The sequence below is a fragment of the Hyaena hyaena genome, unplaced genomic scaffold (assembly GCF_003009895.1).
Source record: "Hyaena hyaena isolate Hyena2069 unplaced genomic scaffold, ASM300989v1 scaffold_209, whole genome shotgun sequence".
Lineage (NCBI taxonomy): Eukaryota > Metazoa > Chordata > Mammalia > Carnivora > Hyaenidae > Hyaena > Hyaena hyaena.
Window position 1 is genome coordinate 2383134 of NW_024080844.1, and position 24858 is coordinate 2407991.

At 40.9% G+C, this 24858-nt stretch overlaps 1 protein-coding gene across 1 annotated transcript in view; it reads left to right on the top strand.

Annotated features, from left to right (window-relative positions):
• SLC9C2 (solute carrier family 9 member C2 (putative)) overlaps positions 1–23520 on the top strand; it is an 83902-nt gene extending 60382 nt beyond the window's left edge. Inside the window, exons 20-27 of the mRNA XM_039242365.1 lie at positions 881–1006; positions 6505–6603; positions 9758–9925; positions 12162–12293; positions 17495–17680; positions 19126–19210; positions 21021–21076; positions 23005–23520. Of these exons, the coding sequence (XP_039098296.1) occupies positions 881–1006; positions 6505–6603; positions 9758–9925; positions 12162–12293; positions 17495–17680; positions 19126–19210; positions 21021–21076; positions 23005–23040 (888 nt within the window). The 3' untranslated portion in view covers positions 23041–23520. The remainder of the gene's footprint in view (positions 1–880; positions 1007–6504; positions 6604–9757; positions 9926–12161; positions 12294–17494; positions 17681–19125; positions 19211–21020; positions 21077–23004) is intronic.
• Positions 23521–24858: the final 1338 nt, after the last annotated feature.

Consider the following 24858-nt stretch of genomic DNA (forward strand, 5'->3'; position numbering starts at 1 on the left):
TGAATATTAATTGCCTAAATGTCAGCCAAAGAAAGATAATTATATTCCTAGTCATAAGGAGCTAGTCATAAGGAATTACCCAGCTACTTCAATTTAATTGAGTAAATACATACTGAAAACCTACTACATGTTATGGACTCTTGAGGAGATTGGATACTTAATACAATAATGACCTCAAAGTTCATTGTCTCTTTCTTGTTCTTTCACTTAATCCTTTATTCATCCAGTCAACCAAGCAATTTTCCCTTACCTGATGCAGGAAGCCAGAGAAGGGTGTCTGAGAGCCCACAAAACTGGAACTATATCCTTCAAAATTAGAAGAATTTAGGGAAGCAAATAATACATATAAGTAAGATTTGAGAAAATGTGGCATTAAATCATACAGTAGTCAACTGTGAAGTTTATTTTTTTATTTTAGAGAGTGTGTGCATGGGGAAAGGAGGCAGAGAAAGAGAGAGAGAGAGAAGATCTCAAGCAAACTCTACACTCAGTGTGGAGCCTGATATGGGGCTCAATCCCATGACCCTAGGATCATGACCTGAGCCAAAATCAAGACTCAGACGCTCATCTGCCTGAACCATCCAGGTGCCCCAAACTGAGAAGTTTAGACGGATCTGAAATTAACACAGTGGACTTCAATATTAACTGGATTATAAAGATAATAAATTCAATATGAGTTAATATGTCAATTCATAAATCCAGTGAGTTAAAGGAAGAATAGTGACAAAAACAGTTAGAGGATAATTTAAATAGGGTGAGAGAAACTATGAGTCAAAATTAAAATAAATTTATATAACAGTAGTTTTTTTAGATTTCCTTAATTTTTTTTCCTTAATTTCTGCTATAGGATCTGATCACCAGTATTTTGATTTTTTTTCAGGTACTTCTTGCAAAAATAAAAGCCCTGAATAACTTTCCAATGGCAATCCCACCACCAACTCCTGACAAATACCTTCATAATATTGTTTGGTTGGAAAATAAAGATGTTCTCATTGAGTTCTTCAAGGTAAAGATTCTGTTTTCTGTTCTGGCTTAGGTTTGATGATAATTATTTTTCAATCCTAAGGCAAGATTAACAAAAAGTATATCCAAGTCAGAATCCTGTGATGGCTGATGAAGGGTAACAAAACTGAGGCCCAGAAAAACCCAGAAGAGTAATTTCATTTTGAGCCTAGAGGGCAAAGATGGTTTTTCACAATGGTTTATCTGCTTAGGATAAGCTATTCGCACGACCTCATAACAATCCCATCTTGTTTTATGCTGTAGCATTCTGTAATTCCAGACACACACTCTGGAAAATACTTTCTTTAGGGAAAGGTTTTTTGTTTTGTTTTTGTTTGTTTTTAATTTTTTTATCTTATAGTTTATTGTCAGGTTGGTTTCCATATAACACCCAGTGCTCATCCCAACAAGTGCTCTCCTCCATGCCCATCAGCCCCCTTCCCCTCTCCCTCATTCCCCATTAGTCCTCAGTTTGTTCTCAGTATTCAAGAGTCTCTCGTGGTTTGCCTCCCTCCCTCTCCCAACTATTTTTTCCCCTTTTCCTCCCCCATGGTCCTCTGTTAAGTTTCTCCTGTTCCACTTATAAGTGAAAACATATGGTATATGTCTTTCTCTGCCTGACTTATTTCTAGAGCAATATTTTAAAGTTTAAATTACTATAAAGGTCAGGTAGATGATATGAAAGTAAAACAAGCTGTCTATGGTATTATAGGGAACAGCAAGGACTATGGTATATTCCAGAGTTCATGCTCTGTGTAAAGTCAGCTGAGTGTTATTGGAATTTGGACTCTTATAAGAAATATTTATTGAACCTCCTCCCCGTGCCAGTTCTAGGTTTGGGGATATGCCAATGAATAAAGTAAATGAAGTCCCTGCTTTCATGAACTTTATATTATATGGCTAGAACAAAACAATAAACACACCAACACTCAAATATATAGCCTATTAGATGATTGTCAATGCTATGGAGAAAAAGTGAGAAAAGGGAATATAGTTGAGGAGCTGTTTTATATGAGGTAGTCAGGGAAGGCTGCTCTAATAAGGTGGTATTTGAAGTGGGACCTGCATGCTGTGCAGATATCTGGGAGGAGAGCATTCCAGACAAGTGCAATGCCTGGTGTTGACTGTGCTCAGTGTGTTCAAGGAACATCCCCAGAGCCCCTGCAGCACAAGCAGTGAGGGCGGGAGCAGGTGAAGTTGGAGTAGTTGTAGAGCCTGAGTGTGTACAACTCTGCTGGCCATTGTAAGGGCTTTGGCTTTTACTCTGAATTCAGTTTGAAACTTATGGGAAGGTTTTGAACATGATCTAACTTACATTTAAAAATGTCCCCCCACCTTGGGGACATCTGGGTGGCTCAGTCAGTTAACTGTCTGACTCTTGGCTCAGGTCATGATCTCATGCACTGACTGTGTGGAGCCTGCTTGGGATTCTCTCTCTATCTCCCTCTCTCTGACCCTCCTTGGCTTGCATGCATGTGTATGCACGTGTATATTCCCTCTCTCTGTCTCTCAAAATAAATAAATAAACTGTAAAAAATGACCACCTTGCCACTGTGTTGAGAATAGGTAGGAAGGGGTCAAGGGCAAGCCAGAAGCAAGAGTGATGATTGTTTGGATTAGTGAAAATGATAAGTGGTCAGACTCTTGATGTGTTTTTGAAGGTAGAGCTGATAGGTGCTGATGGAGGGAGTGTTAGAGAGTAGGTCTGGGATTTTAGTCTGAAAATAGGAATGGAGTTCCCATTGACTTAGGTGCAGAAGAAAGGATTTACATAGAGGGCACAAGAGTGTGATTCTGAATTAGTTAAATTTGAGAAAGCTATTAGATGTCCAAACAGAGATGTTGAGTAAGTGGTAGGATATATGACTGGAATTCAGGGGGCAGGCCAAATAGGAGATAGATAGTTTGGAGTTTTCTGCATAGAGATAGCATTTAATATATGGAGAATTGATGAGATAATTTAAGGAGTTATTATGGACATCCAAGGATTGAGTCCTGGGCTATCCAACATTTAGAGTGGAAATGAGGAGGAATTAGCAAAAAGGATAGGAAAGAGATCAGATTTGTGGTTCCCAGAGGCAGAGGTTAGGGGGAGGGAGAATTGAAGGAAGATAGACAAAAGGTACAAACTTCTAAGTTAGAAGATAAACAAGTTCTAGGAATGTGCTATACAACATGATGACTATAGTTAGCACTACTGCATGGTACATTTGACTAAGAGATTAAATCTTAAAAGTTCTCATCACAAGGAAATATTGTTTTTGTGACTAGATGAGGTGATGGGTGTTAACTAAACTTGTGGTAATAATTTCATAATAAATGTATGTCAAGTCATTATGCAGTATTCCTTAAACCTGAACAGAGCTGTATGTCACTTACATCTCAAAGCTGGGAGGAAGAAAAGAATTGAAGAGTAATCCATCACGTGGGAGGAAAACTAATAGAGAGTGGTGTTCTAGAAGCCAGGTGAAAAAAGTATTTCATAAAGGGGAAAGTAAGCAACTCTGTCAAATGAGGCTGAAATCAAATAAGATGAAGATTAGAAATTGACTATTAGATCTAATAATGTAGAGGTCGGATTTTTTTTTAAAGAAAAGCCATAGATCTGAATTTTTATGTGAAATTTCCAAATTTTAAAAATTTGGCACCAATTCAAAATTTTAAAAACATCCTGCAGGCCAAACAATCCTTGGATTGGATGTGACCCATAGACTGCCAGTTTGTGGTTCTAATTTTAAATGGCTGTTGTATGAATTATAAGATTTATAACTTTGTCAACAACCTGTTAAATTTTTAGAATCAGGAAGACTCTGTGAGAAAGAATGGAATTCGCTTTATCACACATTTGGTTGTACCATACTTTGTGATCTAGGCATGTAGATATATAAGTCATCCATTTGTCCACAATGAGGACATTTTCCTTGTTTTCTAGATAGATAGCAATCGTAATGAAGTGCTACTGAGCTTTGAATATCTGATTCCTTTTTTGCTACACCAATGTTTTCTTCCTATCAGACATTTTAAAATTTTTCTTCTGAAATTGATTTCAAATGTACTGAATTAAGACTCCTTTCATTGAAAGTAACAAAAGCTAGGGCACCTGGATGGCTCATTCAGTTGGGCATCCAGCTTTGGCTCAGGTCATGATCTTGCGGCTCATGACTTCCAGCCCGGTGTCAGACTCTGTGCTGACAGCTCAGAGCCTAGAGCCTGCTTTGGATTCTGTGTCTCCCTCTCTCTCTGCCCCTCCTCCACTCATGCTCTGTCTCTCTTTGCCTCTCAAAAATAAATTTAAAAAGATTTTTTTAATTTAAAAAAAGTAACAAAAAGCTTACTTGAACTAGTGTAAGCAAAGGGGAAGTTGACTGAAAAGACAATGTGGTGATATATAGAAGCCACTAAGAAATAGTTAGCTAAATAACCATGGGGAGTGTGGGATTCAGGCCAGCTCAGGAATATCAGTGGTGGGAATTTGTGGACCTTTCTTCTAGTACTTGGATATCATGGCTCAGTTCTCAGTCCCCCAGCTCTGTGTCTCTCAGTTCCAATTTTTGAGAGAGAAGTCCAACTGGCTTAGCTTGGATCTGATGTCCTGCTTTGGGGAGCACAAGTGCGGCTGCAAGAAGAAAGAAGAAACCTGATGTGATGGCCAGGGGCCATAGTGGGTAGTTTGAAAAATAGATTGCATATAAATGTATGCGGGAAGTGGGAGATGGGCGTGGACTGGGAAGCGGGTGTCTCTAAAGTGCTTCTTATAATTTGCATTCTGCTTAGTTTTGTTAAAACCCAATTTAAGATAAAGTTAGAATTTGGTTCTTTATAGGTAATAATTTTCACAAGTGTAATTAACTGACCACCCAGCAGTGAATGGGGAGGAATGGCAAAACCAATGGCAAAACCAATCTAACTCTATAGATTAATGATTCAGAGACACCTGAGGTGAATCTGTCACCATAGCACGACCTTCCTTCCATCCCTGACTTGCCATGCCTCTGCAAGGCTGTTGGACTTCTGTCACTTTACGTGCCCCCTTTCCTTAATATCTTGGGTCTTGATAGGCATTTCAATCCAATTTTTACCAGGGTAAAAATTGTGACGAATTGGGAGTACACAGCCCAGGGATTATGTGGCTAACTAGCTAAAATCCACATGGTAAACAAAATAAAACACCCCTGATGGAAGACTGTAATTTCAAGCTTGGTTTCCATCACAGCTACAATAGTTAATTTTAACTATTCCTCCCTTTTTTCATCCTCCGGCTAGTGTGATTAATTACAAACCCAATAATCTATAAAGAGAAGCCAGAAGTCAATGGTAAAAAATAAGGGTCTGAATAATACATAAGCTGGGTAATTGGCTTTAGGTGACCTTTTTAAAAAATCATGAGTTTATGCATGCTTACTCTAACACTGTCAAATCATTCAGAAGTGCATGAAGTAAAAAGTGAACACTAATCACTCCTTATCGCACATTTAGAGATGAATGATTTAGAAATATGTTTCCTACATATCTTTATAAAATGCAGATCTATCACCCTAATTTTCCCATTACAAACCCTTCTGTGGCTCCTCTCTGGTTTTGGGAAAAAGCCCAAACTCCTTAATGTGCCTGCAAGACCCTTGTAGACCTGGCTTTGGTTCACTTCTCCAGTCCCTTCTCTATTGGGGGTGTGTTATGACTTTCATGGGCCCTGGCACTTTTACCATAGACAGCCTCTTCCCCATATAAAAGTACAAAAAATTGTATTTTATGACTGTGTTAGTATAAAGATGAATATATTAGTATTAAATGTTTTAGTATTAAAGCATTTGCTTCCACCTAAAAGTTGTTTTGTTCCCTTCTGATTTTAAAAGAAATGAAAATACTGTTGTGAGTCCCTAATGTATCGGGAGCCCTAGGCACTACGCCTATTGAGGCCTAATTGATATCTCAGTCCTGTCTCCACCCCATCCTGCTGTGGCCACAGAATACCAAATCTTCTACAGTTACTCCAACTGTAGATACTCTATTTGCTTCTGGGTCTTTGCATATACTGACTCCTCTGCCCTGAATGGTGTTCAACTCATTGTATCCTGGCTACTTGTTACCCTTCCTTCAGGCCTCAACTTAGCTGTTCCTTCCCCTTTAAAGTCTTCCCTGGACACCCAGGACAGGATCCTGTGGCCTTTCTGGACTTTTTCAGAGCATCCTGTCTCTGTCTCCTTTGTCAGAAGTATCACACTTTATTGTAAACATCTACTCAACTGAGCACTTATTCAGTGTTTCCATCAGTCACTGTGCTTGATACAAATCACAAAGTCTACAATTTCTTGCTTGTCCCTTTCTTTTTAAAGAAAATTGATGACATATGTCAGCATGTTATAATTCATTAACAAACCAAAGTATATAGTTCGTAGAGGTTTTTGTTCTACTTGAAACCCATTTTAGCTTTTAAATCTTATTTCTATTTAGAAAAGTAGACTATGAAAATTTTGTGTTGATCTTTTTTTATTTTTCTTTCAGGAAAGAGCCAAACTTGCCTACTTTGATTATGGAGATGTTATTTGTAGAGAAGGTGAAATGCCACAAGGAATCTACTTAATTATTTCAGGAATGGCAATTGTAAGGGACTGTTCATTCTTTACTGAAAATGTACTTTGAAATATGTTATTTTAACATAAGGAGAAGTTTAGTAACCAGGAAAGTTTCACATTTTTAACATAATTTCTAAATGAAACCATTTCTGCTCAGAAGTGAACACTACAGCTGAGAGAGAATGATAATACTCAACATCTGAAGGGCACTTCTAATTTAACCAAATGTTTTTATAGTCTTTACTTATTCCTCATGGCAATCCTGGGAGGAAGTGTTCAGATAAACCACTTGGAGCAGTTGAGTTATCTAAGGGAAGTGAGAGTCAAGAATGAGGGATGGACCACAATGTCAGATCCTTACAGAGGCCAAAGAGGATGAGGATTGAAAATACAACTTTTACCAGACCAGTAGGAGGCATTTGGTGACTAGAGAGAGAGAAAGATGTCAGTAGAGTGAGGGGGACAATAATCCTTTAGAATCTGAATGCTAGTAACTGAATACATGGGTGAGCCCCAGCTTATGGCCCAAATAATTCCTAGATCCTAAATGATGGTGACAAGTGACAAACCCTTATTATAATACATCTACTATATCTGGCTTTCTAATTTTGGAAGGGGTATTTCAGACCTTAAAAATATCAAAATTGATCATGGAAATAAACTTTTATGATAAATATATTATAATACTAACTAACACATATAACCCTTATTAAAGTCTGTCACTTTTCATTCATTTATTCATTGATTCATTCAACAAATATTTACCTCATTACCGCCACGCAGTGGCACTGTTCATTCTAGGCATGGAATTGATAAAACAAAACAAACCAAAAAAATCCCTGCCTTCTTAGAGTTCACTTTCTAGCAGAAGCATAGAAGGAGATGGGATAATGAACAAAATGGGTAAGTTAAATATACAGTATGTTAGAGGTGATTGAGAAGTGAAGAAGTTAGTTGTAGTTTTTTAAAAGGTGGTCAAAATGGCAATGTATTATGACATCTAATCCTTATAATAACCTTATTTTTCATAGGAGAAAGCTGACCCCTGCAAGGGTACATAGTAACAGGTCAAGAAGGGCTTTGAACCCATAGAACTGGCCTCAGTATCCATGTCCTTAGCCATTATTCTATGCTGCTTCCAATAGATGTGCTATGTGCTATGTTCCTATTAGAATCCAAAGTACACCGCTACATGGGGCGCCTGGGTGGCTTAGTCGGTTAAGCGTCCGACTTTCGCTTAGGTCATGATCTCCCGGTTCGTGGGTTTGGGCCCCGCGTCGGGCTCTGTGCTGACTGCCAGCTCAGAGCCTGGAGCCTGTTTCAGTCTGTTGACTCCCTCTCTCTCTGACCCTCCCCTGCTCACGCTGTCTCTCTCTCTCTCCTAGAAATAAAAAAAAAAAAAAAAAAAAAAAAGTACACCGCTACCTATATTTATTAAGTATGTCAAATCAAACACTTAAAAGCTGCAACATACATTTTCCTTTGGGGAATTTCCTGCAATGACTGGGTTAGTTGTCTTCTTAAAGGATAAGTCCAACAGTATTTGGGCTGGAGATGTTATTAGCATTTAATAGATAACATAGCAACTCAGGACACATTTAGCAGTTTAAATTATCTCAAAGTTCTTACTTAGTTCAGAAGTTCTATGGGCTTCGTTGCTTTCTCTGCTTGAATCTCACAGGGCCAAAAGCAAAGGGTCAGTAGGGCAGTGTTCCCTTCTGGAAAGTCCAAGGGCAGAATCAATTTCCAGATTCATTGAGGTTGTTGGTAGAATCCAGTTCCCTATGGCTAGAGGATAGAAGTCCCTACTTCTTTGCAGACTGTCATCCATGACCCACCTCCAGCCCCCAGAGCTTCCCTTCCATCCTTGCATGCAGGCCCCCATCTCAGAGCTGAAGTACAGCCAATCCCTCTCTCGTTGCTGCATCTCTCTGATTTATTCTATTTCCTTTTCTATTTTTGAGGGCTTTTGTGATTACATTGGCCCAACAGCATAATCCAGAATTTCCTCTTTATAGTCTTCTGATTAGTAACCTTTGTTTTTTTTGCAAAGTCCCTTCCCAGCAGTACCAAGATCAGTGTTTGCTTGAATAAGAAAGAGACAGGAATCTTGGAAAACTTCTTTAAATCTGCCTATAGATGTTACCTTCTTATCTTGGTTTGTAAAAAGCAGAGACAGGGTTCACTGCTCAAAGAGCCTTTGAATTGCATTCAAACTTAAATTAGAAAAATGTCAAAGTCCTTCGGAAGCATGAATGCCTCTAAAAGTCTGAATGGTGGTCGCTGGTGGAAGGAAATTTTTGTAGCAATTTCTTCAGTGACCCTCAGTTCCCTGTTTCCCGTGTCCTGAACAATAGCCTTCCTCTATGCACAGGAGATTTGCACAGTTGATATGCACAGTTAAACTTTCTGGAAAATTCTGTAATCCTTCTGGTCAGTTCCTGCAGCTTCCTCCTAAAATCTGATAGCTTTTTAATTTCCCCCACCTATGCCTATCCGTTCTTTTCCTGAAGTAACTCAGTCACCCTGTATTTACCCTAAAAACTTGTTCTGTTGATGTCCCATGGAAATTATTAACCATTTTAAATGATGACAAGGTTGTGCTGAAATCATGGCTTGGTTTGGAGGCATGTTAATTCATGCTGTCTGATTTAGTCTTCTTTCACCAGAGGCACTAGCGCATTACAATAAGAATTTCTAACCACAGACTTGGAATGGCTGGTTGAGTTAGTTGCAGACAGCAATCTCTACTTTCGGTGGAATTTTTATAGAAGGAAGGTAAGTCAATAGAAAGTTGTAAATGGATCTTTACCTGTGAAGGTAAAGACTGGAAACAATCCTTCCCTTGGAGAATTGAAATGTGAAAGAAAATTGTGATTTTTTGTTTGTTTGTGAACCTTAATTCCTTTTTCCACACCTGAAAGCATAGTAAAGAATCTTTTCCTTCATGCAGGGATGGTGAGACGGGTGATGGGCTAAACGGGTAACGGCCATTAAGGAATCTCCTCCTGAAATTGTTGTTGCACTATATGCTAACTAACTTGGATGTAAAATTAATTAACTAACTAATTAATTTTAAAACAAGAATCTTTTCCTACCATTGTTAATAATGGAAAGAAATAGTGGGAGCTCCTATGGTTTGGTTTGGTGAAGGGTTTCTAATTTTGTATTTCCCTTTGCAGTTGCATAGCTCACCTCCTACCTTTGGAATAGACAGTAGCTTAAGGTCCAGTAGAGGGTCCAACACCATGTTTACAGAATACTGTACCAGCGGCGACATCATTGGAGAGCTGAGCTGTCTGCTTAAGCGTGAAATTGAATATACTGCCATCTGTGAAACTATTTTACAAGTAAGAAACTGGTTTTGTCTGCATTGTGGGCTATTAGTTTATTCTTCCTGAAGTAAATAAGGAATACCAGTATCTTTTCTTCGTTTGGGTTCACTTATCTTATGCAGCCACCTACCCAACTTTTGTAAAGCAGCATAGACTAGCTGAGAAAAGATTTAGTGTCTCACAGCCTGGCTGTGGGACCTGGAATGAGCTGTTTTAACCTCTTTGTGTCTTAGTGTCCTTGTTTATTAAAAGAGAGAATGTCTAGCTTTGAAGTTATGAAGATTAGGAAAATATCTAAGTGCCTGGCATGTATAGACACTCAATAAATGGCCACCATTATGAAAGTATTGTTTTTAAAGAATACTTGTTTTTTTTTTTTAATTTTTTAATGTTTAGTTATTTTTGAGAGAGAGATAGAGCACATGTTGGGGAGGAGCAGAGAGAGAGGGAGACGCAGAATCCAAAGCAGTTTCCAGGCTCTGAGCTGTCTAAGCAGAGCCTGAGGCGGGGCTTGAACTCAGGAACAGTGAGATTATGACCTGAGCCAAAATTGGCCACAGACTAAGCCACCCAGGTGCCCCTACTTGTTTTTTTTTTTTTAATTATTTATTTACTATTATTATTATTATTTTTTGAGAGAGTAAGAATGGAGGAGAGGAACAGAGAGAGACAGAGAAGAGAGAGAGAATCTTAAGCAGCCTGCATGCTCAGCCCAACCTGGGGCTCGATCCCATGATCCTGGGATCATGACCTGAGCTGAAATCAAGAGTCCTATGCTCAATTAACTGAACCACCCAGGTGCCCCTAAAGAATACTTGGCTTTAACCTCCATTTCTACAATTTTTTCACTGCCTAAGTAAGAAGTTATCTATTCAACAAATAAGTGGCTTGATATTCCACGTGACGTGGGGGGATTGAAACAGAAATGAGCCAGAGTTCCTGCTTATGAGGAATTCTCCAGCTCTTGAGATTGTTGCATTCAACAGACCAGGGTCCGGAGTCTTAGGGGAGTGTGGGACAGAAGGGAATGTTGCTTTATCAGTTTCATACCATTTCATTTCTGGAAGAGGACAAGAGGCATGAATTTAGTCACAAGGTTGAAGTGAAGTCATTGAAGTTCATGTAGCTCGAATTCTGAAAGAGCAGTCTTCCTCATTCAGGTAAACAGTTGGCCTCTGGAAACAAATCCTGTGAATCAGTCTGTAGCCAGCATGCAGGGGTGCAAGAGCACCTGGCCTGGGTCCCCTAACCAGGTTCCACCACCCACTGCGGACAAAATACAAAGGCAGAGACGTGAAGGATGGTGAAACAAGAAATAAATTTATTTCGGGGCGCCTGGGTGGCTTAGTCGGTTAAGCGTCCGACTTTCGCGTAGGTCATGATCTCGTGGTTCGTGGGTTCGAGCCCCGCGTCGGGCTCTGTGCTGACTGCCAGCTCAGAGCCTGGAGCCTGTTTCAGTCTGTGACTCCCTCTCTCTCTGACCCTTCCCTGCTCACGCTGTCTCTCTCTCTGTCTCCTAGAAATAAATAAAACATTAAAAAAATAATAATAAAATAAATTATTTTCAGTGAGGCCAACACGGAGAAGATAGCTGACTAGCAGTTCAAAGTCTCCAATGTGCTGAAAATACTTCTGGGTTTATATAAGGAAAATGTGGGGCAAAGGTGGATGGGTGCTGGCAGGTAGACAATGAAGGTCAACTCCATCCTTGTCTTGGTGTTAATCACAGGTGGGGTCTTGCTGGCTCAGGACAGTTCCTATTGCTTGAGGGGGTAGTTTCGTTCCCAACTAAGGATGCTTTGCCCCTAAGGCCTTCAGCCTGAGCCAAGAGACAAGCTAGAAAGAAAAACCCAACTAGAAGTCTGAGGTCAAAATGGAGGCAGCCAGAGTCCTCTTTTGAGCCCTCTTTACTTACTGTGACAATAAAAATAGATAAGTTGATATAACTTAGTTGGTGAATCTTGGGCTCATGAACTATATCCTTTATCATAGCTATTGACTGGTATACATTTTCCTGGCTTATTACTAAGTGTATGCTTTAACTGAACTGTAAATTTTATCATCTTATATATAATGCAAACATTTTCTCCACAAAACAATGGCTTTAAATGACAGAGTATCATAATTATACTAAAGTTGGTGATTTTTCTAAGGGGTTAGGTGAAGATTAAATCTACAGGCACCTTGTCTTATGAAGACCTTATGATTTAGTTCTGAATCAAGCTTGCTGCTTGGTATCTTGTGGTTTCAGGCCTGCTTTATCTCCCTGGAGGATTTGTATGAAGGTTTTGATGTCTTCTGGCCATCCCTGGAATATAAAATATGGCTAAAGCTTGCGCTCAGTATTGCCTATCAGTATTTTGAATCAAGTCTCGTTGATGAGGTAAGTTACAGTATTAAAATACGAATGGACTTTTATTAACTTTTTACAAAATGCATTTCATATTTTTGTGACAGAGACAGAAAGGAAGATTGTGTCTGATCTTCTACAATGAGATTCCAGAATTTTAACCACTCTTGCTCTGATTTTCTGCAAGTCTTCAATTCTCTTGTCACAGCTGATTTTCTCAGGCTACCTGTAGTCATACTTTAAAAGAAAAAAAAGGTGGATTCAGCAAATATTAAATAGGCAAATTCCCAAGAACTAGATATTCAGTATATTTTGTGTGTGCATCCGGGCTTTGGCATTTTATTTTTTTTTATTTTTTTATTTTTTTATTTTTTTTATTTATTTATTTATTTTTAAAAAAATTTTTTTTTTAATGTTTTATTTATTTCCAGGAGAGAGAGAGAGAGACAGCGTGAGCAGGGGAGGGTCAGAGAGAGAGAGGGAGTCACAGACTGAAACAGGCTCCAGGCTCTGAGCTGGCAGTCAGCACAGAGCCCGACGCGGGGCTCGAACCCACGAACCACGAGATCATGACCTAAACGAAAGTCGGACGCTTAACCGACTAAGCCACCCAGGCGCCCCATGGGCTTTGGCATTTTAAAAAGAAGCCCCCTGGGTGTTTCTAATGTGCATCCAGGGATGAGAATCACTGCTCTAAACTCTGTCAATAAGGAATACAAGAGGAATAGCAGGTTTCTGGAGGAAATAATGGTTCCTTTTCATTAATATACAGAAACATAATGACTTCTGCTTTCAAGCTCAAAATCTCCGGCATTCTGAGCCAATCTGCTCAGGCCCAGGTGGATGCTAATTGAGTTTCCTCTTTGGGGAGGGTGCTTGTTCTGTATAGCTTTTTGAATGACTGGAGTGAGGACCAATTAGGCCAGTGTTTCTTATAGTCTCCTCTACCTATGTTAATATAAATCTCCTGTTTTTTTTCAAAATCTATATTGGAGTGACTGAGCCTCTTTTATGAACTTTTTCTCCAGCAAATAGTAGCTCAAGTCTGTTCTTGGGTTGGTATAATTTACAATCCATATTTATACCTTATTTAATAATTATTTGAGCCCCTCTTACAAGTTAGGAACTGGGGAAGTGATAGACCCAGAGTTTGACAACATTCATTGTATCCCAGTGCAATGAGACTGGATATGATTGTTGGGTTAAAAGATTAGCGTATCTGAAGAGAATGAGAAGACAAGTCACGGGGTGGGAGCATATATTTGCAAAAGACACATGTGATACAGGACTGTTATCCAAAATATCCAAATAACTTTTAAAACTCAACAGTAGGAAAACAAACAACCCAGTTAAAAAATGTACGGAAGATCTTTTTTTTTTTAATTTTTTTTAAAAATATATTTTTTTAATTTATTTCTAGGAGAGAGAGAGACAGCATGAGCAGGGGAGGGTCAGAGAGAGAGGGAGACACTGAATCTGAAACAGGCTCCAGGCTCTGAGCTGGCAGTCAGCACAGAGCCCGACGCGGGGCCCGAACCCACGATCCGGGAGATCATGACCTACGCGAAAGTCGGACGCTTAACCGACTAAGCCACCCAGGCGCCCCAATGTATGGAAGATCTTAATAGACACCTCACTAACGAAGAAATACAGATGACAAATAAACATGTGGTATCTATGTCATACATCCTCAGAAAAATGCAACATTGTGATTCCATTATGCAACTAATAGAATGGCCAACATTTGGAACACTGACAGCTCCAAATGCTGGTGAGGATGTGGGGTGGCAGGAGCTCTCATTCATTGCTGATAGGAATGCAAAATGGTACAGCTACTTTGAAGCCAGTCTGGAGGGTTTTCATAAAACTGAACATACTCTGACCATATGATCTAGTAGTCAGTACCCTTGATATTTATCCAAAGAAGTTGAAAACTTATGTTTACAAAGAAACTGGAGCACAGATATTTGTAGCAATTTTATTCCTAATTGCCAAAACTTGGAAACAACCAACCAAAATGTCCTTTAGTAGATGAATGGATAAATAAACTGTGGCACATCTAGACAATGGAGTATTATTCAGTGCTAAAAAGAAATGAACTTGGGGTGCCTGGGTGGCTCAGTTGGTTGAGCGTCCAACTTTAGCTCAGGTCATGATCTCATTGGTTCATGGGTTCAAGCTCTGCACTGGGCTGTGTGCTGACAGCTCAGAGCCTGGAGCCTGCTTCAGATTCTGTGTCTCCTATCTCTGCCCCTCCCCTGCTTGTACTCTGTCTCTCTCTCAAAATATAAAATAAACATTAAAAAATTAAAAAAATGAACTATCAAGCCATGAAAAGCCATGGAAAAAACCTAAATTATATTACCAAGTAAAAGAGGCACCAGAAAGGTTACACACTGTGTGAATCCAATTATAGGACATTCTGGAAAAGGCAAAACTATGGACACAATAAAAAGATCAGTGGTTGCTAGGAGTTGGGGCAGGAGGAATAAATAGATGGAGCACAGAGGATTTTAGGACAGTGCAACCACCCTGCATACTATAACAATGGATACATGTCACTACACATTTATCCATAACATTTATAACACCAAGAGTGAACCCTAAAGTAAGCTATGGACATTGGCTGATTATGATGTGTCAGTGTAGGTTCATTGGTTGCAATAAGTGTACCACTCTGGTGCCGAATATTGATAGTGGGGGAAGCTATACATGTGTGGAGGCTGGAGAAAATGGGAACTCTTTATACCTTTCTCTCAATTTTGCTGTGAACCTAAAACTGCTCTGAAAAATTGTCTTAAAAAATTAGGATGTCATACTAAGGAAGTCATGCTTCTTTTACTATGTGGCAATAATTTTCCGAAAAATTTTAGTGGAAGAGGAAAAAGATTTAGATTCCTCTCTTTTCCTTCTGCTTTGCCTCTTCATGAGAAGGAAAAACACATTTATAGTCTAGTATGAAACTCCAGAGGAAAGAATTAAGACCAATAGTCTGAAAGTGTATGGAGTCAGATTTGACTCAATAAAAGGTGAATGTCCTTTCATTTTTTTAAATGTTTGTTTATTTTTGAGAGAGAGAGAGAGAGAGAAACAGAGCATGAGTGAGGGAGGGGCAGAGACAGGGAGACACAGAATCTGAAGCAGGCTCCTCACTCCAAGGTGTCAGCACAGAGCTCAACGCAGAGCTTGAAATCATGGACCATAAGATCATGACCTGAGCTGAAGTCAGACCCTTAACTGACTGAGGCACCCAAGTGCCCTTCCTTTCACTTTTTAAATAATTTGCAAGTTACGCATATTCATTATCTAAATTAGAAAATACAGATACAAAAAGACACCTAAAAAACAAAACTAAAAATAACAAGAAAAAGAAAATACAGATACAAAACATAAGAAAAGAGTAATAAACTTCTATCCCAATGTAATTCCTCCAGAGAATCTCTGTCCAACTCTTTGGCTTATTTCCTTCTAGTTTTTTCCAATCAAAGAACTAGTCAATTAAGACTTTTAGAACCTATAAAAAGAGGTTTCAAAACACTGCTAAGCTTATACTGCAAACGCTCTTCTAAATCATAGAACTCAAAATTTGCATGCACTTAACAACCAAAATAAGGCACTTGGGTGGCTCAGGCAATTAAATATCCAACCCTTGATCTTGGCTCAGGTCATGATCTCACAGCTTGTGGGTTCAAACTCTACATAAGGCTCTGTGCTGACAGTGTGGATCCTGCTTGGGATTCTCTCTCTCTCTCTGCCCCTCCTCTGCTTACACTTTATCTCTCAAACTTAAAAAACAGACATTTTTAAAAAGCTTATTTTTTAAAGATTTTCTCCTTGTAAAATTTTAGATGTTTGCTAATTTTCGTATGTTTTTCATGCCCCACGTGAGCTGCTCCTCTCAGCAGTTAAGTGTTCGGTCTGAGGACAGGGTCACAGCTATTCATGGAGCCAGGGCGCTGTCCAGGTGTTTCCTACCATGGGACTGACCTCTGAGCGCATGGATTAGTTTGCTGGGGCTGCAGTCACAAAGTACCACAACTTGGGGTCTTAAACAACAGAAGTGTATCGTCTCACAGGTCTTGAGGTGAGAAATCTGAAATCAAGGCGTTGGCAGGATTGATTCCCACTAAGAGCTGTGAGGGAGGGAGAATCTGGTCCAGACCTCCTCCTTGGCTTAGAGATGGCTGTCTTCATCCCACAAGGAGATCCCCCTGTATGTGTGTCTGTGTCCAAATCTACCCCCTGGCCTTTTTTTTTTTTTAAAGTAAGCTCTACACCCAGTGTGGGGCTTGAACTCAGGACCCTGAGATCAAGAGTTGCATGCTGTACTGGCTGAGCCAGCCAGGCATCCCAAATCTTCCCTTTTGATAAGGACATCGGCCATATTGGGTTAGTTGTCCACCATATTCCAGTATGACCCCATCTAAACTTAAACAATTATGTCTGCAATGACCCTATTTCCAAATAAAGTCACATTCTTTTATTTATTTATTAAAATTTTTAAAAATGTTTCTTTATTTTTGAGAGACAGTGAGAGCCAGGGAAGGGGGAGAGAGAGAGAGAGAGAGAGAGAGAGAGAGTAAGAGAGAGACACACACAGAATCTGAAACAGGCTCCAGGCTCTGAGCTGTCAGTACACAGCCCAATGCAGGGCTTGAATCCACGAACTGTGAGATCATGACCTGAGCCAAAGTCGGATGCTTAACCAACTGAGCCACCCAGGCATCCCAATAAAGTCACATTCTAATATACCAGGGGTCAGAACTCCAACATATGAATTTTAGGGGGACACAATTCAACCCATTCAAAACAGCTCGCTTCTATCTCTAAAGACTGTGATTCTGAGCTTTGAAGTATGACTCAGATTCTGTGTGTTGCCTTGTTCTGTTGTAGCTTTCTGCTATTGTTTGGTCACTTGTTAACTGGGGTGTTTGCTTACTGCTAGGTAAAACAGAATCCATAGGCATAGCTGACCACCCTGCTGAGGCTGACTGAGAGCTCATGGAAGCCTGTGAATCAGGCTGGGTATTCGTATCCAGGGCCACTAATCGTAATAATGTTAACACTCTCGAGTTCATAATCTTGTCAGAGGCTATTCTGAACTCTCAATAAATTTTTTTGGCTGGTCTGAGTGACACCCTCAAAGAACACGGCTAAATCAGTGAATTTGCTTTCTTCTTGATTCCATGTGTCACTTGCTATGATTTATAGAAAAAAATGTCATTTTATCATAGGACTTAGAATTTCAGAAGTGTGTGCTGTTCAATCTGGCATACGTGGAGACTTTATCAAGCTATAATGAAATGGCTATCAATAATGCGACCATGAAATTCGTTATTATTGTGTATGGCAGTGTGATCGATACTAAGACAGAGGTACCATATCTTGCACCTTGCATTTTGCCTAAAACCTGTGAACAGGTAAGGACTGTTTTTTCTAAAGAGTCATTTGCTTTCCACGGTGCCCCATAAGTGACGTTAAAAGTCAATTGACCATCTTAAAAAGAAATTTAACCTGGAAAGACCCTGAAGTTCTTACCTCCCTTAACCAAACAGTCAAAGCATGCTTAGGGCTTCCCATATGCAGTTGTGAGGTTGGGTCCTACACAAGAGTGTGACAGAGGGGAACAGAGAGCTGGAAACTGCCTGCTCTCTGCTTGCCAAGCCATTTGCCCTGGCTTAGGCTTGTGCCTCCCAAAGGACAAGGAGGCATTTTTCTCTAGTTCACACCGAGGCAACAGCACCATATACTAGTGTGGCTCTGAAGGGGTCTGCACTGGTTAGTAAGAAGAAAAGTTGAGTAGGGGCCACATCACTTTGTTTCCATGTGAGGGGCTGTGAGCATACCTTGATAGTGGGCCCTGGATATCACCATTCCATGCATCTGTAAGGGAGAAGAGAGTGTGAACACCAACGGTGTGATAGGAGGGGGTGACAGGAAGGAGTTCAGGAGTGGGGAGGACCAAGAAGAGCTGACCTGTCCTTAATCTGGTAGGACGTTTCTCCTCTTGAGGAGATCATCTGTTCATCTAGGAAATGAAAGGTTGTTAATTCAATGAAAATTTTATATCTTGGAAAAGTTGGTAAACCTCCCCCAAAGTGCATTTGTCCCTTTCGCAACATGATTAGTTTGTATCTCTCAGCAATTCAGAGGATGATGGCAATTTAAATGCTTTTCTAATAGAAAATGAAAATCGCTTTAGCTTTGAAGTGGGGGTGTGGGCGTGAGGCAGGGAACAGCAGGAGCTGTTTGGAATCAGGTGCACTTGGGTGTAAAGCCCGACCCCTGTGCCCACCAGTGTGTGAGCCATAGGCGAGCTGCCTTCTGACCCTCAGTTTCCTATGTGTGAGGTCAGGACAACAGCTGTGGCCATCTCCTAAGGTTCTTGTGAGGATTGAGGGAGACGGTACCTGGTATCTAGAAATGATAGCTATAATTGTTACTTGCATCCTACTTGCCTTCTGGGAGGGCAGATTTTGGAGAGCACATGGGGCAAAAGTTCTGAGAAAAGAAGACACTCCTGCTTTCTGGGAAGGCTGGGCCCTGAGCCCTTGGACATCCATGTAGGGGTAAAAGTAATTGAGTGTGTGTTGGGGATTCCCTGCTTTTCCAAACTGGGAATTTCTGGTCTGGTTACAAGTAAGGTGTGGACAGTTCCTTCCTGATAACTATAAATATGCAAAATATAATTTTCTGGTCCAAGACTTCTCAAAACCATGTTAGAGAGGATTTGAAACAAAAAAGAGAGCTTAGGGTTGAAGCCCAGTTCTGAGTTTTGGCTTCTCTTATATTCATGAAAAGGTTAGGAAGCGGCCAACTTAGAGATCAAAGGCTGCTCTTTTGACTAATTTCTTTTCTTCTTTAGGTTCGGGGAACTTCAGGTTTAAGCAAGCTGCTTATTATCGGAGCATCCAAACCTCCCCAAAATACTAATGACCCCAAAGCCATGGGTAAGGAGTAGCCCATTCATGATAGGAAAACCATGCAACATTCATTTAATTCTGAGAAAATGATTTGAGGGTATTGTGTGGATTTACCGTGGACGCCATGTTACTTCTGGGAGGTCACCTGAGTCCTGTGCTGGTGTAGAGCAGCTTCTGTGTGGCACTCTGTTACAGGCCTGGTGGCCTGGAGTCCCAAGGTGCTGGTGGGGGTAGAGCAGGAACGGGGCGGGCATAGACTTTCTCACAGTGTGCCCAGGTGTGGAGAGCTGGTGTGTTCCCAACACCAAAGGGAATATGGAACCTGACTGAACCAGGCTCTTTGAATATTCCAGACCTGTCACAGCCACAACCCAGCTGTCTTGCTTGAGGTGCACTTCCATACTTACGAAGTAATTACAATCACTAAATGTGTATTAGTGCCCAGCTGCATGTATCATGGTGCTAAGCAACATTACTGAGAAGATGAGGTAGCAAGGCCTTGCTCTACGGAAGATGCGTTGAAATCTTTCATGTAGTGCTCGGTACCCCTGCTTTACCAATCCCAGGGGTTTCATTTCCCCACCTGCCCCAGCTTGGAAACAGGCATCTTTACTAGGCCGCTCTAATTGGCACCATCCTGGTGTTTCCAACCCACGTGATCTCCCAGCTTAGATGTTATTCAATTCCTAATGAATTGTTAATTCAGGGGCGAGGGGCTTACATGATTACAAACTGTGTGCAGAAAGTGACATTTTATTATTATTTTCTATCTCATTTCTCATCTGCACGATTCTTATAAGATGCAACCCCACTGTGTGCTGGGAAGCCAAACCAGGGCTCTGCCCTTGTGAGGAGGAGAGACAGACATTCAATAAGTAACTCCACTTCTGCCCTCGAAGCAAATTCAACCTCAGCATTCTTGTAGCTTACTTTCTAGGCTCTGTTCTGGGTCATGTGTAGCACTTGATTTGGGGGAGCCCCCTCTGCTCCCAGGTCCCATGTCCAAGCTGGCTAACACCGAGAGAGTCACTACCCCAGCCCTCACAGTGTGTTCGGTTTGCCCCTCTACACCTTCCACAGAACTCCTGGGACATGGGGGTCTATGGCAAGGTTTGGAGCTCAGGGCCTAGTGTCAGCCCCCTTGGGGCTCCGAGGGCTTTTGAGTCAGAGATCTCGGCACTGCCAGGAAGCAGGGTACAGTTCCTCGTCTGTTCCTGGGCCTGTAGGCCTCTCTCTTTCTTCAGGCTCTCTGCCACCGCTTTTAGACTGAGAGTAATATATCATGCTGTGTTTCCCAGTGAATCTGGGACGACAGTCACACATGGTAGGTCAGTGCACTGGATTGGACCCACGTGTATGTTTTCTTTTAAACATTTAAAATAAGTTGCAAAAGATGAACATCTAAAAATTTCACATTAGAAAAAAATCGAGATTTTGAGCTTTTCTTGAAAAACTCAGAAAGTCTGCTAACACGTGGGTCTCGTTCTTGTATGCAGCAACACTGAGAGCTGGGTGTGGGGGAAGCAGATGATGTGCAGTTTGCCACAGTCCACACCCTGCCCTCTTGTCTTAGGTACAGCCTGCTGCTCCCTCTTTTATGTGACCTCCCTGTTCTCATTTGAGTTTGTCAGCCCTTCCATTAGGTTCCGGGGACCCTAAGAGCAAATGCCCTTGAGGGAAGAAAGGGAAGAAAGTAAAGAGCCCATATGAAAGAGGGGAAGGGAGACCTACTAAGAGAAAGCAAACTGATATTTCAGAATATTCTTCTGCTACCTTTACTCTTAAATTCCTAATTAAGGTTTTTTTCTGTCTGATGCATGTATTTGGATCGGTCCAGTCAACACTGGTCTTCGAACGACCCACAGAAAATATGATTGGAAGAGAAAAAATGAGGTAATAAACGACGCATGGATTAGATTTTTTCTTACTGTGAATATTAAGCCACATATCTGAAATCAATTGTGAAGCCAAGTAGCAAAATGTAGGTGGTGAGGAAAGAGACTCTTACTGGCAGCTCGTTAATTTAGAAAAATTGGGACAAGACTCACCTGAATTATTAAAATATTTTTTTGAATGTTTATTCATTTTTGAGAGAGAGAGACAGAGAGCAACGAGGGGAGGAGCAGAGAGTGAGGGAGACACAGAACCTGAAGCAGGCGCCAGGCTCTGAGCTGTCAGCACAGAGCCCAACGTGTGATCGTGACCTGAGCCGAAGTCGGATGCTTAACTGACTGAGCCACCCAGGCGCCCCTCACCTGAATTATTTAAAGATGAAAATGATAGAATGTTTCTGGAAGATGTGATTTTGCCCCAGGCCGCCCCCACCCTCTGGCCAAATTTCCCCACTGTGCACCTCCGTCCGTTGAGAGCTTAGTAGTAGGGATCTGTGGGTTAGGGATGGGGAGGGTCATGCCATATACACAAACGAGACACAAGCGTCTACATACCTGTGCCTCCCCGTGTGGAGTGTGTGTTCCCTGAGGATCTGTGGGTGCTGTGCCCGGGGGTACGTGCAGCCACAGGCTGATCCAGGGCCTCTTCCTAGAGTATCGGTTTTACCTGGTGCTCTTTTAAAGGGAGGAAGCTCACTTAACCATTAGATTCTTCAAAATGTTTTATATTAAAACAAACACGGAGTAGGATGACAAATTTGCATGAATTTTTAAGTTAAAATAGAAGACTTCAGGCCATTTTATTATGGAGAGTCACTTAGGTTTTGCCCTGACATCGTTTCCTACTCTCCTCAGCAGTCGGGGGCTAATCTGGAAAATCTTGAAAAGTCCATGTCTGGAATGGGAAGGGCAGGGCTGGTCACATCAGGCCAGGACAGAGTGGAGGGAAGTGGGGAGTGGGGCACCTGCCTGTAGGCCTAGTTACCCAAATAGTCTCTGTCAGGGCCCCTAACAGAGGTCATTTGGGCCCAAGCCCACTGCAGAGTAGAGGAGAAAGTGGCTCTGACGGGGCGACAGGGTGCTATGTGAATGCAAAGATGGGCCAAGGAGCAGTGAATGGTGCCAAGGATAGGCTGCAGGGGCCTTCAGCACCCTCTCTCTCTCAGTTGTCACCCCAAATACCCCAAGTCACCTCAAATAAATACATTTTCCAAGGGAAAATGGTATGCTGTGTAAGTGTAGCTTCAAGAGCAGACCCTTGGCCCTCCACATCCCCAACTTGGAAGTCATCCTAAGACCCTTTTAATAGAAATTCTGGGCCCACACTGTCATTTATGACCATCAGAGTGGTGTGCAGTGTGTTTGTTGGGGGAAAGGAAGCTGCATTGACCAAATGTGTAATTAATGGTTCCTTTAAAGAGAGCAACGCGGGTCTGTTTAGGCAGCCTTCCTAGGTCATCCTCTCTTTCTCAAATGGACCTTATTTCACAAATGGGAAGCCTAATTGGGAGTCAAGTAATTGGCTTCATTGACTCCTTATTTTCACTGTTCATTTCCAGGCCCCATTATTTAAAAAAGTTTCTTATTGTAATTTAGGAAAAAAGTTTCCTGTTACCTGGGAATCAGTTACAAAGCTACCCAGAATTCAACTCTCCTGACATTTCTCTTTTCCTGAAGGGCACCTCTGTTCGACTACTCTTAGTGAATTAATGTTAGTATCTCTTTCCAAGATGATGTTTGATTGTATAGAGATGCACATGAATTTACTCATAACTGATTTCTCAAACCCTTAATATGTAAGGTCTTTTAGAGGGAATATTAGATACTAAAATAGGAACTTTTCAGTAAGTTTTCTTATTGCATATAATAGTTCATGTTTTTCCTGAAATGCTCACAGTCTAATATTTTACTTTTGACTTTCTTTTATAGTTGGAAATTGGACCCAATTTTAGAAAAGAATATTAATGGTGCTAATGTGCTATGTGGAGTCAGGTAAAAGACTGTGCTAATATCCTGGCTCAAGTGCTGAAGGACTACCTGGCAAGGAGGTTACGTAGAAGTAGCTGAAGTGGCTAACTGCTGTATTTATTTCACACGCAACTGAACTGTTGGAAAAGCTCTAATTTTATGTAGTTGCGTTATACCTGAGATGTTCAAAATTCTTCATGATAAAAATATAATTCATGGCTTACCAAATGAAACCAAATAGCTAGAGCAATTTATGAGAGTACATGTTATCAGAAGCATTGTACTGACTGAAGCACACGACTTAAATAATTTGCCCTAACATTTTCCAGAGACAAGTTATTCCCTCCCTTTCCAATTTAGTGTATGTTGAAAAATGGAACTATGTTCTTTAATCTTAGTTGCTGAAAGCAAAGTTTAGGAGAAGTTAATAGTCTTACATTGCATAATACTGTTTGATATCACTTTTCATTTTCTTTTTAAAAGTCAAATAAAGTTTAATTTTATGGTCTGATTGTTTATTACTTAGAATCCATTATCCCTTTTCATTTCAACAAGATTTTGAAAGGACATTCAATTCTCTACTCTAGGGAAAACCCTAAGAGAAGTATGATAGAAGAAAGCGTAAGACAAAAAGTCAGGCCTAACTATTCATTAGAACCTTCTGGACATTAACAGGACGGTATTTCAGCGTGGACTGCGGATCACTTAAGTGTCACCAAATACTGGGTGTGGCTGCACATACAGAAACTTGGCCACTGTATCTGAACCAAGAGGCTTCATTTTTCTTTTTTTTATTATAGTTGACCCACTATGGTTACATCAGTTTCAGGTGTACGACATAGACAAGTTTATATGTTATGCTGTGCTCACCACAAGCGTAGCTACCGTCAGTCACCACACACTATTCTAATACCATGGACAATATTCCCTATACTATACCTTTCATCCCTGTGGCTTGGTCTGTTAAGGACTTCATTTTTCTTATGGTAAACAAAACATCTAGAAATAGGCAGAAAGGGATGGGTGCAGGTGGTTGAGGAAGTTCTCACGGACGAGGCTGCTTCCTCTTCATCCTTGACCTGTGACTTATCCCCAGGGTGGCAATATGACATCGGTACCTCCAGGCATCCTATTTGCTTTCCAGCAGGGCAAGGAGTTTTCTTTATGAGGTTTTGCCTGAGTAAGGAATGGACTTCATCCCAGGCCGGCACTGTCCAGTGCCCAAACCTCTCACCTTAAGGCAAACCTGGCCTCCTGCATTGTCAGTCCATGGGGGTAGGCCCCTGGGCTCTGCACTGTCACACTCCTGTATGATTTAGTGCATTTCTAAACTTGAGATACCCTAATCTGCTCTACAGACTTGCTTTGGAGGCTCATTAGCATGTTTGATGGAACTAAAGGGACAATACTTTGTCCCATACGCATCAGTTGGGATGTGTTTGGCCTAAACACAACTCAAAAAGCCTTAAGTCCTAAAGACATGTATGTATTATTTTATGGACTGTCAGTCAAAAGGTAGGATGGGCTCATGGTTGGTGGACTCCGTGAAGATGATGGTCAGACTTTTTTCTCTCCACTTTGCTATTGACCTTCACAGCCTCATTCTATGGGTCCCCGTGCCCAGGTTGTCAGATGGCTGCTAGCAAGAGTCAGTGCTTCATGTTTTGTATGAGACAAAAAGGAAAAAAAGTTTCCAACTGCTGTCAGGAGAAAGAATTCTTCTAGAAACTCCAACGATCCTACTTGTAGCTCATTCCCAAGATTGGAATCACATACCCATTTCTGAACCAGTTACTGCCAAGAAAAGTGTTAATG